Source organism: Alligator sinensis, unplaced genomic scaffold (assembly GCF_000455745.1).
Source record: "Alligator sinensis unplaced genomic scaffold, ASM45574v1 scaffold512_1, whole genome shotgun sequence".
NCBI lineage: Eukaryota > Metazoa > Chordata > Crocodylia > Alligatoridae > Alligator > Alligator sinensis.
This window is the reverse complement of record NW_005842063.1, coordinates 64,394-80,783: the sequence shown is the minus strand read 5'-3', so window position 1 is coordinate 80,783 and position 16,390 is coordinate 64,394. Positions and strand designations below refer to the sequence as shown.

General features: G+C 52.4%; 1 protein-coding gene across 1 annotated transcript in view; it reads left to right on the top strand.

Moving 5' to 3' along the window:
• The first annotated feature begins 777 nt into the window (after positions 1 to 777).
• Positions 778 to 16,390, top strand: part of LOC102373563 (tyrosine-protein kinase STYK1-like) — a 19,553-nt gene continuing 3,940 nt past the window's right edge. Inside the window, exons 1-8 of the mRNA XM_006023223.2 lie at positions 778 to 1,848; positions 2,961 to 3,128; positions 7,046 to 7,186; positions 8,382 to 8,594; positions 9,211 to 9,392; positions 11,867 to 11,950; positions 12,435 to 12,652; positions 14,173 to 14,213. Coding sequence (XP_006023285.2) covers positions 3,077 to 3,128; positions 7,046 to 7,186; positions 8,382 to 8,594; positions 9,211 to 9,392; positions 11,867 to 11,950; positions 12,435 to 12,652; positions 14,173 to 14,213 — 931 coding nt within the window. The 5' untranslated portion in view covers positions 778 to 1,848; positions 2,961 to 3,076. The remainder of the gene's footprint in view (positions 1,849 to 2,960; positions 3,129 to 7,045; positions 7,187 to 8,381; positions 8,595 to 9,210; positions 9,393 to 11,866; positions 11,951 to 12,434; positions 12,653 to 14,172; positions 14,214 to 16,390) is intronic.

Below are 16,390 nucleotides of genomic sequence, written 5' to 3'. Positions count from 1 at the left end.
CTCAGACAGCCGTTGCTGCACGCACAGCCTGTCCTGCCCCACGCTCATGACGCCCAAAGCACTCTGTGTGAGTCGAGAGGGCAAGTGCCCTCTTCTCTGTTTTCCACCTGCCCCATTTCATGTAGGGACCTTCAGTCTCCAACCTTCTCTGGTGCTCAGATCATGAGCTTTTGGGGCAGGGCACACCTTCTGGTTGGTGCTGGGGCAGTGCTGAGCACCATGAGAGCCTGAACCATGCCTCGGGGGCCTTGGCACAACCGCAGTGCAGCTAATAAAAAATTGTCACTGCATCTAAATCGAACAATGTGACAGGTTCTTCTTTTCAAACCTTCCACTGCCAGCTCTGTCTTGCACCTTATCCCAGTCGATAGGTAGGAGACCAGCCATGTATATGTGTGCCAAGACCCAGATATAACCTAGCCTTCTACTCGCAATCTGTATTTTCACTGGCACGCTCTCTCCTTGTGTTAAAGCTAACAGAGATTGAGTTCACCTTGATAAAGTTGTTCCCTACTTTCAAAAATGTATTTAATATAATATTTTCATGACTTCCCTCTGGCCTCCTCCCCCCTTGCCAAAAGGCAGGGAATAGCTTAACCTGATGGTGCTAACTTGATGACATTTTAATCAGGAAATGTCCCCAGTTGCAAAAAAAAATTAATGAGTGATCATGGTATCTAGTATCTTACATTTGTTCCCCACGTATCGTGATTGTATTTTGTATTCTGTTTTCCATGTAAATAGTGGCACTCACAATTTCAAGATCAAACTGTGTTTTCATTTTATATGTGAGAAGGACAATTGGATATTTGAGACTCAGTTCTTTTTAGCCAGATGAGGTAAATCATGTCTTCACAAAAGAAGCAGTATAGATAGTATTGGAGCCTTTTCAGTCAAAAACAAATACATTATTTGTCAAGAAATTGCTGATGCTTATTCTTCTCATTGCCATGGTCACTCAGCAGTATCTAGTTTGTCATAAATTTATTCCTACTAAACTCATTTCATTCCAAGTTCCTCGAGGATAAATCATTCTACTGCAAACTGGATCCGAGTAATGTCTTCAAACTCGTCCGAGATATATATTCAGTAACATTTTTATCAATAAAACCAACATCACTTTATTTCAGATTGCAACCTAACCTTGTTTGAGATGAATCATCGAATCCCATGGTATACTTAAGGTCCTTGTTGAAGACATTTTCTTTTTAGAATAGAGTCGAATAAAATAGATGTTGTTATGTCTGGAAATTGTGATGTTAGCTTACCAGTTCCCCAGAGTCACCCAATGCTTTTTTTCACATTGCGAGTCCATCTGAGGTCAGACATCTCAGTGCATGCTTAAGAAGAATGGTTTCACTGGTAGGTATTTACTATCAAAGTCATTTTTGGATCAGTTTGGTGCAAACCAGCCTCTGCCCCAGCTCTGAAGGGAACTTGGTATTCTCAATTTGAGCTTGTTTTTAGTGATTCAGGTACACAGAAGGCTTTGGCAGTGTCTCTGGAAAAAGAATGGGTGGACTTTTGTGGGCACTTTCCACCAGGCAATGTCTTTCTGTTCTGTGTGTACAAAGCAAGTCCTACTCCATGCCTCAGGCTTCCAGGCACTATCAGTGTACAAATAAATCCTACTAATAATATTCCCCTTTGCAGTCAAGACCTGTGAGTCAGATTCAGTCTGGCCACAAGAAATCCCAGTGATACCTGAGTCAGAGTAAGTGCGAAAGAAGAAAACACCTACGGAGGTTTCAGCAGTAGATCCTGCCTCAGGGCGCGGAGCAGAAAGTCTTTGGTGCAGCACTGTGGAGAGAAACTGAGCTGGATGGGAAATTTATGCAGAACAAGCTGGTAAGTTTGTGCACTGTGGGTTATTTTTGTACCACCCAGCCAGGGGAAGGAGATGGACAAAGTACTTTGGAAACCTGGCGATTGCCTGTGTGGGAAATTATTCACTCGGCGCGTTTGGGAATTTTGTTTGTTTGCTTGTTTCTTGCTGATTCAGTCCCCCCAAAAAGGGTCACAGACCCAAACTCACACCCCAGCACCTCTGTGTAAGTCAGTGAAGTGACATCAAGGACAGCTCTGGTGCTGTAAGTATAAGGTGGGGACAAAAGTGTCTTCCAGATGAGACTAGGTGAAAATGGACAACAGGGGTTTTATGCACCGGGTATCTAGTGTGTTACAATAGTTCGTGCAGCCCCATCCAGGCCACACTCTGCGCCATGGGCTGAGCAAATCCTGAAGAGACAGAACCCATGGGCAGGGGCCAAAAGGGGTGGAAGGGGTGAGCAAGAGGACAACGACTCTCCACACTGGGACTCCACCATTCAGTCTGCTTTAAGCCAAGCTGAAGAGGCTCTGGGGGTCATTATCTAGTCCAGGTCCCAACCTAGATTAGCTTGCCAGAGTGCTGTGGGCTGTTACCCTGCCTCCCCTCTGTGCACTGTGGGTGACCAGTGGCTATAATCGGACACTTAAGGTGCTTTCATGAAGCCCTCATCTACAGTTAGCGGTTTTGTTTCTGACAGGTCCCCAAGTTTGTTGCAAGCTAATCTGGCAGCAAGGTCCCCATTTTCTTTACAATGGTCTTATTTTCTGAAGAGAAATAAGTTATTCAGCCCAATCCTGCAGTCATGGGTGGCACTGAGAATCTGTCTGTTGGTTTGTGCAGGGGCTGAATTGGGCCCTATCAGCTGCTGAAGGAAAAAAGAATTAAATTCCACCTGGGATCCTTGAACTTGGAGCTGCTCCTCCAGAGTCAGGTGCACGATTATAAACCAGCCGTGGTGAAACCTTTGCCCAACACATCAGACAGCACCAGCCTGCCGAGGCACCTGTTATGCCCCAGGGCACTGCCAGGCAGGCAGCAGTGGTTGGGATGCAGTAGGGGAACCCAGGCTGTCTGGGAAGCTGGAGCGAAGGAGGTTTGTCAGCCGATTGATTCTAGCACCGTGTTGCAGGGCGCACAGCTCCCCTTGCTGTGGCACACGTGCGGATCTCACTAGGACCCCGGGAAGTGGGTTCAGCCTGAGCAACAGATCTGCAGCCAAACCCAGGCCAACAGGGACAGTCTCTGATGGGCAGCCAGCCCCCGTCCTGCAACTTCTCCAGTGGAAATTATCTCTGTGGTAAGTGCCATGCGACACCTCTCGTGTGGGCTGGTTGGGGTGCTCTCGCTGCACGGTCCTGCCTCACGCTTCTATGCATTCTCCGGCAATAGCAGCCGCTCCCGAGTTCATGTTGGGGCTCGAGTCCCGTTAGAACCGGTCAGTAAAATTCCACTTGTAGCCGGCCCCAAAGAAGCAGTTATCCTGCCACCCCTCCATCCAGGGGGAGCTTATCTAGGAAAATATGGGGGCAGGGAGAGGCAACAAGAAAAATCATTTTAAAATGAGGGTATTAAAAACCTTGTCCTGAAGTCCCTGCAGAGCAAGACCTCCTTTCTTTCTCTTTGGGCTCAGCACGCCTGCAGAATGGAGGGACACTTGTACCAGTTACTTGTGAAGTGTTTATTGCCATAATCTCTGCCCACTCCAGGCCCGGCTCCTTCCCGTGCTGTTCTGAGCTAGAGGTGAGGGAGGCCTGGGGAAAGGCAGTGGGGCAGGGATTCTGGCAGATGGGAGAATAGGGAATCCCAGGAGAGACTGGATGTGTGAAACCAGGGCAAACAAACCAGGGGGCTGTGGGAGAGCAGAGAGAGGACAGGCAGGGCCTGAGGGCAAGGAGTTGGGAGTGGGTGAAATCCCATGACCCAGAAGATTTTATTAAAATGTTTTAAAACTATTTTAAAGAAAATGTTGCAGGTGAAAAAAAAGGCTTTTTGGATTTCCTCTTCCCTTTGCCCAGTCCATTTTTGCCACTGAAAAGGGAAGAAATAACAGCCTGCCCTTTTCAGGGCAACTAAGAAAAATAAGAGGGAACATTTCAAGACATGTGGAGAACCCAACAAGTCCAGTGAGGGGACGAGGGCAGTTTGTGACAAAAGGGAGTTTTGTTCCAGTGGTTTGACCAGCTCCTGCACAAAGGCTGGGGGCCGGCTGGGGAGCAGGAGGGCAGGGTCTGTTGCCAGACTTGAGCACTAGGAGCTATTTAGAAAGAAGGTTCCCCCTCCCCTCCTTGCTCTTCTGCAGCACGTCTCCCCTCAAGGTGCTTTATGGAGCAGGTCTGTATCTCTGCACTATGCAGGAGGGAAGTGAGGCATGCGGAGGGGAAGGGGCTTGCCCAGGGTCGCTAGAGCTGAGTTCAGGGCCAGAACGCCCGTACCCCAGCTCAGCTCCATTCACTCGACCGCGCTGTCCTAAGTTTTCAGAGCTGCTGCCCTGCTGGGTGATGCCCATTACATGAGCAGGGGAAAGGGGAAGTCCTCAGCAGAAAGCTGTGCTGAGATGGGGCTAGGGCTGATGTCACACTGCACTGTCCTTAAGCTAGTGGTTCCCATTCCCAACCCATGGCCCCAGCACAAGCCGCAACACTGCTTGTAGCTGTGGGAAACTGAACCGTTAATACCAGGGGTGGCAAGGGGAGCAAAGTCTGCACTTCTTGTGGCATGTTACTTGCTTGGTCCTCCTGCCAGGACCAGTGAGGCTGGGGCCTGCTGCTTTAGAGCGATGCCACACCTTGAAAGCAAACACTTGCTGTGTCTAGAAAGGAGGCACACCCACATCATAGCTGCCCCTGTCCTGACCCAGCCCTGTTTTTGTCCCATGCTATCTTTGCCCCCAGTATTTTCAAAGATAATATGCAAAGGTCAGAATAATGATTTACTAGGTGGTTAAAAAGCCCATTCCCTGCCCTGCAATAACACACTGTCCCCCTGGGACAGCCCAGGCATCCCTTTCCCAAGGTGCTTTCTCTGGCACACCACAGAACACAAAGAGTTAAAGGGGAAGCTCGCAGCACACAGGCTGCATTAGCTGCAGAGCACCAGGCAGAGCAGCCCTCGCGTGGCCTGGAGGCGGGGCGCTGTGCGTGTCCGTGTCCGCCATGCTGGGAGCCAGCAGGCAGGGTGGAGCAGCAGTCGCCCCATTGACTTCAGTCAGCCAAGACTTCACCATGGCCCCAAGCGCAGCCATCCTCAAGCACTGAGCCAGGAGGTTTTCAGTCATTATGTTTGGAAGGGACTGAGCCTCCTGGCTCCATCTGAGTCAGAACTTCAGGTTTCCCTCTGTGAGCAGCGGCAATAGGGGAGCTCATGCAGTCAGCCACCCAGCGAGGGCAGGGCTGCTGGGCAGCAGCAGCCCCAGGTGCTGAGTGGGGAGCAGGCAAGAAAGGAGCTGCTGGGGTCATGACATGTGATACGAGCTGTGGGTCGAGCTCTCTGGCCTGCTGCACTCAGAACTGCTATTTGGGACCAGGTTCCCCAAAACATTCAGCATCAAAGCACCTGGGATGTCCAGCCTGTGAGGACGGAGCCTTCTGGACAGTCCAGCCACCAGACCCACCCCGCGCGGGGACAGGGCCTGGGCTGCTCTATGGAACCCAAGTGCATCTGGGAACCCAGGAATGCAGGAGGAGGCCTGGCTGGCAGGCTCAGGCTCAGGCTCAGGCTCAGGCTCAGGCCCAGGCAGAGCTTGGGGCCATGGGAGTTGGCCGTCTTTTGCGTAGAAAGCTCTTGCACAGCCAGTCGAGAAGCCTGAAGCTGCTGAGAACTTGCCTGACACACTCATTCTGCAGCTCCCTCTTTCCAGTGCACCCGAATAGAATTTGACCCATTTCTGTATCATACAAAAGTTCCCACCTGCAGAGGGAGGCAATTAGGCAGCTAATCACTGTAAAACACAAATGCCCCTGACAGTTCTGATGCCTCGAGACCATTAATCCTGGCAGGAACGGTCTTTCCAAAATGTAATGAGGCATCAGCCCTGCAGACTGAACCTGCCGACAGATAAGAGCATTCCCCCTGCCTGTCTGCTTGCTAATTGCTCAGATACAGGCAGTTCCTGTTGTATGCCCATTAAGATGCTATGTTAACGTGCTGGATGATATGTAACATCAGGTAGCAGCAATATCCATTAGGCAGATGGATCGCTCTGTGCTTGGGAAGGTGTCTCCTGTGCTGAGAGAGGGAGCTGCTCTGAGCCAGCTGAGTGTGCTGCTTTCCTGATGCTTTGCAAGGTGAAAAGACTGAGGGGGGCAGGACAGGGGTTTGCCTTGAGTTGTTATCCTTAAAGCCAGCCAGGGAAGTCTGTTTGACAGACAACCACTCTGCTGGCTCTTTGCCTCCTCAGGGATATCCCAGCTGGGCCTCCTAGCTTTGGGATGGGACCTCAGTGGGCCCCTCAATCTGACTGCTCCCTTGAAGGGCTGTGGTTGTTGTTTAACTAGTCTTCATGCCTCGTGTTAGTCATAGCATTTCAAGGGCAATGTGGCTCAGTGGATGGGGCACTAGAAGGGACTCAGGAGATGTAGTCCTGTGTCTGTTGCCTGGTCTTGGGCAAGTTGCTTCCCCTCCCTGGTGCCTCAGTTTCCCTTTTGCCTTATCTAGTTTCTGAGCTCTTATGTCATGTATGTACAGCATGTTGCACACCTAATCTCCACTGGGGTTGATCTGCTGGGCACCACTGTGATATAAACATTGGTAAGGACTGCTGAATTTCTGACCTAAAGAGAACTGGGGGAGAAAAAGCTTCTAGACCAACTCTGCTCCTCCCAGTCCTCTCCTACACCTTGTAAGGAAACAAAAATACCCTGCCCTGCTATTTGCAGGGTAGAAACTGCCTTCCCAATTATACGCAGCTCTTCTTCAGTCTAGAGTGCTTAGTCCTCCTGTCCACCTTGAACGAGCCTGCCTTTCTTCATCACAGGAGCCAGTGTAGGAACTCCAGTACAGCTCCTTGCAGGATTTGACGCTCTGCACTGTGATGTACATGCAGGAATTGTTCCACCCGCTCCTGAAATGCAACACGTGCTGGTGGAGCACTGTCTCTGCCACAGCTGTGCTGCCACAGTGTAGGGCAGTGGTCTCCAACCACGAACTGCCAGGGACTCCCAGCCAGCACCAAGCAGCTGCGTGTCTCTAGCGTCATCCCTGGGTCTTTTGTTGCAGATGAAAACGGGATGCAGAAGGCAGTAATCATTATCCCCTCCCTGCTCGCCTTCTCCACGTTACTGGTGGTGGGGATGATCCTCTGGAGGATTTGCTGGAGGAAGAAGGACACGGAGGTTGAACCCATCATTCTTCTGGAAGGTAAGGACGTATGGTCTTGCTCCACCAAAGGGCCTTCCCCCGTTTGTTGCCTTCGTCAGTGAGGGGCCACAGCAGCAGGGCCTTGGGCTTGCCAACCCACTGGGCCCCTCTGCTCAAGGTAGGTGCATCAGTCACTGACCCCCGGAGGCCTCTAGGGATGCATCCTGGAATCAAACAGCAATTTGGCTAAGAATTAGCATCTGGTCTGCAGTGAACCCACACCCCCAGCTAGGCCTGTGCAGCTCCTGGTATGGCCACTCATTGAATCCCCTTGTAGACAGAAATCAGCCTCCAACATTAGCTCTGCCATGTGCAATAGCGTACTGATGTGAGAGGATGTGGCGATCTGCAGAGCCTGGCACCTGAGCACATCCCTGCCTCCCTCCAGCCATGGGTTGGAGCGTCAGTACATATCATGTGCTGCAGGAACAGCATTAACAGAGAACAAAGCCCTTCTTCGCATGAAGCCGCAGACTTAAAGAGAAGAGATGGGGGAAGGGAGGAAGATGAAGGAGGCAGAGAACTGAGGCAAAGCCCAGAGACCTTTGACCTCTACATCTCTGGTATAGAAAACAGAGTCTGTGCTGCTTGCTGCTGTTGCAGTTATCACTGGAAGCAGGACTTACCCAGCTAGGAGCGCAAGGCAAGCAGGCAAGGCGAGGCTGTTGTACTCCAGCAGGCGCTAACCCCAGAACTGCCACTTCACTGCCAAAGAATTGCTGGGCCTGGCACTTGCAGGTCAATAGCAGCGCCTTTCACTCCTCAGGGCCCTTTGTGTCCCCACAGCACCTCCCACGAGGGGGTCCCCAAATGCCTTGCAGATACTGCAGAACTCAGTCTCCTGGATGAGCTGGTCCACATCACCCTCCCCTTATGAAGAGGGACACACCCAGAAGGACTGTCCAGGCTAGTGGTTAGGGCACTAGCTAAGGCCTTTGCAGGCCTGGGTTCAAGTTCCCTGCTCCATCCCAGATTTCCTGTGTGACCTGGGGAATATCACTGAACCATCCTTCCAGTCCCGCTCTGCCTTAGAGCAGTGCCAGGTCCAAGGTTACATAGACGGTCCCGTGAGAAGACAACCCAGGAGTCCTGACTGTGAGTCCCTTGTAGTCACCTCCAGACCCCAAGGCAGAGGGATCCCTTGTTATCTCTGCAGTGTGTATTGACAGCCAGTCGGTTGACTCTTCCTTGGCAGATGAGCAGGATGAGTATGACGCCTTGCCTGCAGCAGAGAAAATTCTGCAACGAAAGGACCCGCTCTTAGTGGCGTGGGAGCTGCCTCAGGACAGGCACATCCAGCAGGAGCAGTTCTTGTGCGCTGGGCGCTATGGGCAGATTTCCCAGGCCACCATCATTCAAAGAGGCTCTTCAGAGACTGTCCAGGCTGTGATCCTGAGGAAACTGCCAGGTATGCCTGACGGAGAGAGGCACTTGCCCTTTCTAGACTCATCCCCACCCACCCAAGTTCATTAGGAGCATCCCTATCCAAACCATCCCATCAGGAGGCTTGTCTAATTGTTCCTAAACTACACAACCAACGCTGTTGCACAACTACTTCCATTGCCCAAACCCACCAAGAACAGCCTAACCTACCATGGGTAAAGTACAGGTAATTTTGCTTTGTTGCCCAGGGCCCAGCACGGGGGCAGAGGGCTGTCAGTGTCCCACCACTACAAGGGCGGTTGAAATCAGTCCTTCTGTGTGCCGACTTTGGAGCTTTATGGACCGCTCCATTTCCTTTGGTGACTGCATCATATTGGTGACCTGTGTTAAGCCTGTGACCCACCCAGAGCCCTTGTGATCCTTGTCATCAATCCTGCTGCCTCACCAATGACTCCCTTCCCATGTTTGTGCATTTGCCCCTCCCTAGGGGCCCATCATCTCAGTGGGGCTGTCGAATTTTGCTTTGTTGTCCAGGGCCCAGTTCTGCTCCCTTACAAGTGCTGAGGCTATAAGCTGTCCTGGCTCTCCCCTCTCGCTGCCCATGCCATGCGCTAACCTTGCTTCTCCTTCTTTACCCTCAGCCACTGCCAGCCCCAAAGAAGTGAGAGATTTCCTAGACGTGATGAAGTTTCATATCCAGATCTGTAACCACGACAGCCTGGTGAAGGTGCTGTGGTGTCAGAGCCAAGCTCTGCCCCTCTGCTTTGTGCTGGAGGCCATGAGCCTAGGAAACTTACTGCCTTTCCTATGGAAAGCCCGCCAGGTAGGAGGTGCTGTCTGGTTTGAATGTGGGCAAACTGGGGTGGAGGAAGCACCACCACATGCGCTGCCTGCCTCCCCCTCTGCTTCTCTGTGCATTAGCACCTCTTGTTCTGCCTGGAGAAGTGCCGCTGGTGGCCATTCCAGCGCAAGCTCTTGTGATGCAGTAGGAAAAAGATGTGTGTGCTGTTCAAGTAAATACGGTATTCCGCAAGTAAATACACTATTCTGGTGCACTTCTGTGGGAGGTAGTGCTCGGCTCAGCTTTGCTTGTGTAAAAAGCACTAGAAGCAAAGAGAGACCTGAGCATGACCCACATGCACTGGGAAAACCAAGAAACCAGAAGGCAAAGAAACAGCCCCAAACTTAAGACACTGCTTAATCTCATGATACGCTGGGCCCCATGCCTGCCACATAGGTTTGCAACAAAGAACAAACCAATGCAACATTTCCTCTCTCTATTAGATAACAACCGCACTCTGGAAGCACCCTGTAAAATGATGGTGAGAAGTCTTATATTTATTCTGTAGATGGAACTTGATCCTGTACAACTTAACTCGTGACTTGTGCTAGCTGTCAGCATGGCAGATGCCACCTGGGACTTACAGTCTCTTTTTTGCTGTTTTGGTTCTTATTCCACATCCATCACCATAGTTTCTAGATGCCTCTTTCCTTCAGCCTCAGCATCCCTGTCAGTAAGAAAGATGCTGGAATCTTAGCTGACAGCTCTGGTAAAACACAGACTTAACCAGAACTTGGTTCCCTGGCCAGTAATGCAGGATGAAAAGGAACAAGTTGGTTTTGTGTCAATAAATTGTATAGGGGGAATTAAATATTATTTTGCCCCTGTAGTCACATATATGGTTGCATTGATGTGGGATTGGAATTCATTGGCAAGGGTTTAAAGATTAGACCCAGCTAGTCTGAATGTGGCGATTGGTGCCCAGGGATTAAGGTATCATAGCTAGCGGGAATCCATGAGAGATAATTACCATGGGGGGTCATCATTGACCACAAGATGAACATGAGCCTGCAGTGCGATGCGGCGGCTAGTAAAGCGACCAAAACGCTGGCTTGCATCCATAGATGCTTCTCAAGCAAATCCCGGGACGTCATTCTCCCCTTGTACTCGGCCCTAGCGAGGCCGCAGCGGGAGTACTGCGTCCAGTTTTGGGCTCCACAACTCAAAAAGGATGTGGAGAAGCTTGAGAGAGTGCAGAGAAGAGCCACGCGCATGATCAGAGGTCAGGGAAGCAGACCCTACGAGGGCCGGCTGAGAGCCCTGGGGCTCTTTAGCCTGGAAAAGCGCAGGCTCAGGGGTGATCTGGTGGCCACCTACAAGTTTATCAGGGGTGACCACCAGCATCTGGGGGAACGTTTGTTCACCAGAGCGCCCCAAGGGATGACGAGGTCGAATGGTCACAAACTACTTCAAGACCGTTTCAGGCTGGACATAAGGAAGAACTTCTTTACTGTCCGAGCCCCCAAGGTCTGGAACAGCCTGCCGCCGGGGGTGGTTCAAGCAGCTTCATTGTACACCTTCAAGATGAAACTGGATGCTTATCTTGCTGGGATCCTATGACCCCAGCTGACTTCCTGCCCTTTGGGCGGGGGGCTGGACTCGGTGATCTTCCGAGGTCCCTTCCAGCCCTGATGTCTATGAAATCTATGAAATCTATGAAATTAAATCTCACCTACCACAGTTCAGAGAGCAGAGCAAGAGGATCCATGAGGGCTCCTGGCTTCAAACCCAGACAGTGCCCTGAATGCTGCAGAACACAGGAGGGAAATTTGAACTGAGCGAGTGAAGAGCAGTGAACAACTTCTGCTAGATAAATGTTCACCATTTTTCTTCACTGCCGACAGCAGATTGAAAACATCTCAGGGTTGCCAAAACTTTGCTGCAGATCTCTGCATTACAGTCCAGGGGCTAATGACTTTAATCGCGTACTCTTGCTTATGAATCCTGACGGGAAGCTGCTGTCTTGCTGGGGAGGCATGTGGTGCTCCAGAAAGTTCCTGAAAAATGAGAGCAGGTGGGAATTTCAACTGGAAATGAAACACAATCTGCTTCATGTGACATTCCTGTTGTCAAGGAGGCAACCGTGGCACTTTCCCACAAGAAATGTGTTGGTTTTGAAAATGTGGCTGACTCCCAAAGCAGCAGGTCTCTGTCATGTCCTGGGCTGCTGTGGTGGGTCAGTGCTTACATGTCATGGCCATGGCTGGAGCCACGCTGGCTTTGGGCTGCGGAGGGGTGTGAGCTGCTGGAGCCACGCTGGCTTTGGGCTGCGGAGGGGGGTGAGGTGGCTCCCTGTTGTGCTCAGCTCAGCTGTCTCTGATCCCGCGCACTAGGTTTGCCGGTCTTGTTTGCAGGATCTCTCACAGCGCTGGGAATTCCATGCTGGAACAGTTGTGTTTCGGGGACAGGCGGGAGCTGCTGCCTTACTGAGCTGTCTCTTCCCTTTGCCTTGTCAGGGGGACTTGTCCATTGCTGAGCGTACTTATCACCTGACGGAGAAGAGGGTCTATGCTATGGCCATCCAGATAGCACGTGGGCTGGTATGTAGATGGAGGATGGATCCAATGCACTAGCTTGTTTAACAAGTTGAACTATTAATAGCCTTTAAAGATGATCCCTGGATGATTTCCCTGGCAACACCACACCGATGGCCCCCCCCCCGAGCTGCTAGATTAGTGAGATGATCCTGCAAGAGGTCCCTGAGCTCAGTGCCCAGCTGGTGCAGCACGTGGACCTGCATGTTACAGACGGAGTCCTCCTGGGACAGAACAGACGGTTGATCCCTACAAGGCTGAGGCAGAGCTCAGCTAAACAATGCTGCCAGAGGGGGCTGGGTTGACCTGGGGATGTTGTTGGCAGTGCAGGGTTGTACCCACTTGGAGTATTTGAAATCAGAGCCCAAAGGCCTATATGGGATGGCATGGATGCAGCAGCCCGCCCAATGGCTGCCAGTAGCTGGGTTGCTGGCTGCAGGTTGCTCCAAGACCTCTTTCACAAGCATCCACGTGGATTCTCTTTTTTCAGGAGTACTTGACAGTGAGCCAAAGGCTGATCCATGGCAATGTGGCAGCTTGCAACATCCTAATCCACCAGGATCTGACTGTTCGGCTCTGCGGCCTGGGGCTGGCCGCCAAGGTCTACTGCAGGGGCACGTTGCCACTCAGGAGTGCAGCAGAGGTGCCTATAAAGTGGCTACCACCAGAAAGGATCCTGAACCAGCCCATCACAGCAAGGAGTGATGTGTGAGTTCTCGGCTGAGGGAAGCAAAGCCCGGCCCCACGGTGACTTCTTTTCAGTGTACACACACCACCACAGAGAGAAGATACAGGGGACAGTACTGCATAAATGCACCTGCTCATTGACTCCCTCTCTTTCTACCCACAGTGCCATGGCCTCAGCTAAGCTGGACTTTTTGTGGGGGGGGCTTTCCTCTCCTGAAACTCTATGTGCATGGGATTTGTACCCTGCATGGCTCAAGCAGCATGGCAGTAATGGCTGTGTTCTCTGCCTGCACTAGCACCATTGCTAGCAGTGGCAGTGCAGAGTCCCCAAAGGGCTGGTGTGTCACGGGTGATGGTAAAACCTTGGCAGAGGGTAGAGGGCTGAAGTGAGCCTGTAGCTCTGCTTGAACCCATCACCCTCCCTGTAATTCACTGTTGGAGTGGGTTGTCCCGGGATCTTGGCTGTTGCAGAGAGATGGGCAAAGATGAAGGGGCTACCATGGGATGCACAGGGACCACAGCCACTCTGATTGAAGGGCACTTCAGCCAGTCCAATGGATGGAGCATCAGGGGCTTTCTTGGTGAAACTCTAAAGCAGGAAGTATTCATGCACTAGGGAGTAGCCCAAGACAGTGCAGTTGGAGCCACCCTCACCTGGATCAGAATCAGGTGTGCTACCCAGCCCAGCCCAGCCCAGGGTGAGGAGCCAAAGATACAGCGTGATCTGTGACCCGTTTGCAAAGTCAGACAGCAGAGATCTCCAGAGATACCTGAATCATATTCACCAAGCACAAAGTTCAGCAAAGACTGGCAGTGCCAAGCACTCTGGTTCTCAGGGAATTGACCCCTTAGTCAGAACCATGGGGCACATTGCAACAGACCAGGGGACTTTGAAACTGGTGGCCCCGTCACTGTGTTACAAGTGGCACCCAGAGGCCCCAGCTGAGATCAGGATCTTGTTGTGCAGGTGCTGTTCATGCACTTACTTAGAGACCGTCCTCAGACCTTGTGGTCTAAACAGAGAAAATAAATTAGGCAAGATCAGATAGAGGGCTGGGACTGGAGCCCCCATGTTCTAAGTCCCAGTCAGGTTGATCACCCTGTGCTACATTGCCTTTCTCCCAGTGGGCTGAATGCGGTCTGTATTGGAAACGTATTGAACCAAGTTATGCCATGTTATAAAGCCATACAGAGCAAAGCACTTAGATTTGGTTAAGCAGAGAGAAGTTGCTCAATTTGCAGGACAATCCGCATCCCCAGTATTCAGCCAGCTCTCGATCACACTCAGTGACACCACAGCTGTCAGTGCACAGAGGTTGCATTTTGCCCCTCCAGGAGGCAGCTGGAGTCTCCCCAGGGGTAGGCCTTTTGAAAGGGACCAAGGCAGGCATCTGGTGAGCCTCAGGAGCACGGCTAGGGTGTGGGGGCTCATGGGAGCAGGGGGGGCTGGACACACAAGTGAAGGGTAGGGAGGAGAAGTGCTGGGAGGACTCTGTCTTTTACAGCTGTTCTGATGCTCTTCAAACCTCTTTACTCCCCAGGTGGTCGTTTGGGATTCTGCTGTATGAAATGATCACGTTAGGTAATTGCCCCTTCCTCCTTGCTTGCTTGTTGACTGTACTGCCTGATGACTGGGGACACGGAGACCCAGGGATCCCTGGCACAGGCGGCTTCTCTCAGTTTCTCCTGCAGTTTGACAGGGGAAACAGCCCTGCTTCAGGATGTTCCCTGAAGTGCTGACCATGGCTTTGCACACAAGCCAACCCCTCAGGCCCCAAAGGCCATCTTGTTCCAGAGCACATCACTTGTGACACTTGAGGGTCCTGCAGCACTTCACAGCAGCGGGTGTCCCCTCCCTTACAGGTGGGCCAAGGAGATGCTGAGGTGTGGAGGGACTTGCTGGAGGGTGCTGCACTCCCTAGCTATGCCCTGCCGGACAGGGGTGGTTTTTAACCTATGTGAAATCAGGGACATGATTTCATGCACGCCCACACCAGGTGGTTGGAGCACTTGCCAAGGACATGGGAGATTCAGTTCAAGTCCTTGAGAACAAGGGCTTGGGCCTGGGCCTCCTACCTCCCAGGGCAGTGCTAGAACCACTAGCAGTCAAGAGTGGATGGGTTGGTTGGGAGTCCTTTCTAATCTCAACTGGAAACTCCCTTCAGGCCCTACGAGAACCTTCTTTGGGAACCTCCACGAAGAGAAAGGTTCTCACAAGACAATTGGGTTTTGATGAATTGGCAGATCTTGATAGGAAAAATGTTTCATGAATAGAATCCCCAGCCCCCTTCAGCAGGGCAAACCAGTGCTCCCACGAGGGGGGCAAACCAGCACTCCCATGAGGGGGCAAACCAGCGCTCCCACGGGGGGGGCAAACCAGCGCTCCCACGAGGGGGGCAAACCAGCACTCCCATGAGGGGGCAAACCAGCGCTCCCACGGGGGGGGCAAACCAGTGCTCCCACGAGGGGGGCAAACCAGCACTCCCATGAGGGGGCAAACCAGCGCTCCCACGGGGGGGGCAAACCAGCGCTCCCACGAGGGTGGCACCAGCGCTCCCATGAGGGGGGCACACCAGCGCTCCCACGAGGGGGGCAAACCAGTGCTCCCATGAGGGGGGACAAGACAGCACTTCAGGGTCGTAGGAGAGAGTGGCTGAAGGCAGTTAGGTGGGCTGATGACACCCAGGGTACAGGAGGGGGACTTTTGCCCTTTATAAAAAAATGCAGACATGAGTCGTAGAGAAAAGGCAGGCTGAGCCTCCCAGCTCACCCGCAGCCTTGGGCCAGAGGGATGGTGTGCACACCTATGCCTGGTCTGCTTACTCATGCTGTGCACTGATCCTGCCCCCTCTGAAAGGTGGGCCAGCACCCATGAGTGTCACGGCTTGGGCTAGTTCATGGCAGGGGGGCTGAGGCCCAACCCCAGTGGTGCCTGCTTCTCGTGAAGCAAATCTGCAGCAGAGCAGGAGAGGGTGAGGGCATGTGTCTGTTGAGGAACGTGCCAAGCTCTCTCACCCCGCTGAGCCCTTTGCTGCAGCAGGCAGCATGCCGTGGGGAGAAGGCTGACTCCAGACAGGTCATTCCCCCATCGAGCCAGCCTGTCTCCCTCAGACCATTGTCTCCCAAGCCACGATCCCCAGCTGAACCTGGACCAAAAGAGTAGATGCTACCTCATTCCCATCTCTGGTCCCTGCTGTGGAGCACTGAGGCTGGGCTGTGCTCCCCTGCATACGCTGTAGTTCCCAGTATCTCTAGCCTGGGTCTTTCCCCACCTTCTGAGCCAAGCTCATCTCCTAACTAGGGAGCAGTTTTGACACTCAGCTTAAATGTGCTTGTAATTTAATTCCCCCACCCCTTGCTATACACCCTGGACCAGCCCGCCCCCACCCATGCCCTTAGTTGTTGCTTGGTCTAATTTGGGTCAAGAGGTCCCAGTACATCCAAAAGGTCCCCGCCTGGAAGAGTCTCCTGTGCAGTAGGCAGATTTGAGCCAATAACTAGGGAGCAGTTTTGACACTCAGCTTAAATGTGCTTGTAATTTAATTCCCCCACCCCTTGCTATACACCCTGGACCAGCCCGCCCCCACCCATGCCCTTAGTTGTTGCTTGGTCTAATTTGGGTCAAGAGGTCCCAGTACATCCAAAAGGTCCCCGCCTGGAAGAGTCTCCTGTGCAGTAGGCAGATTTGAGCCAAGCTGGGTAGGTAGGACCCCCCCCCCCCCCCCACCGTTTCTCAACCCCCGCCCACCCACCGCCACC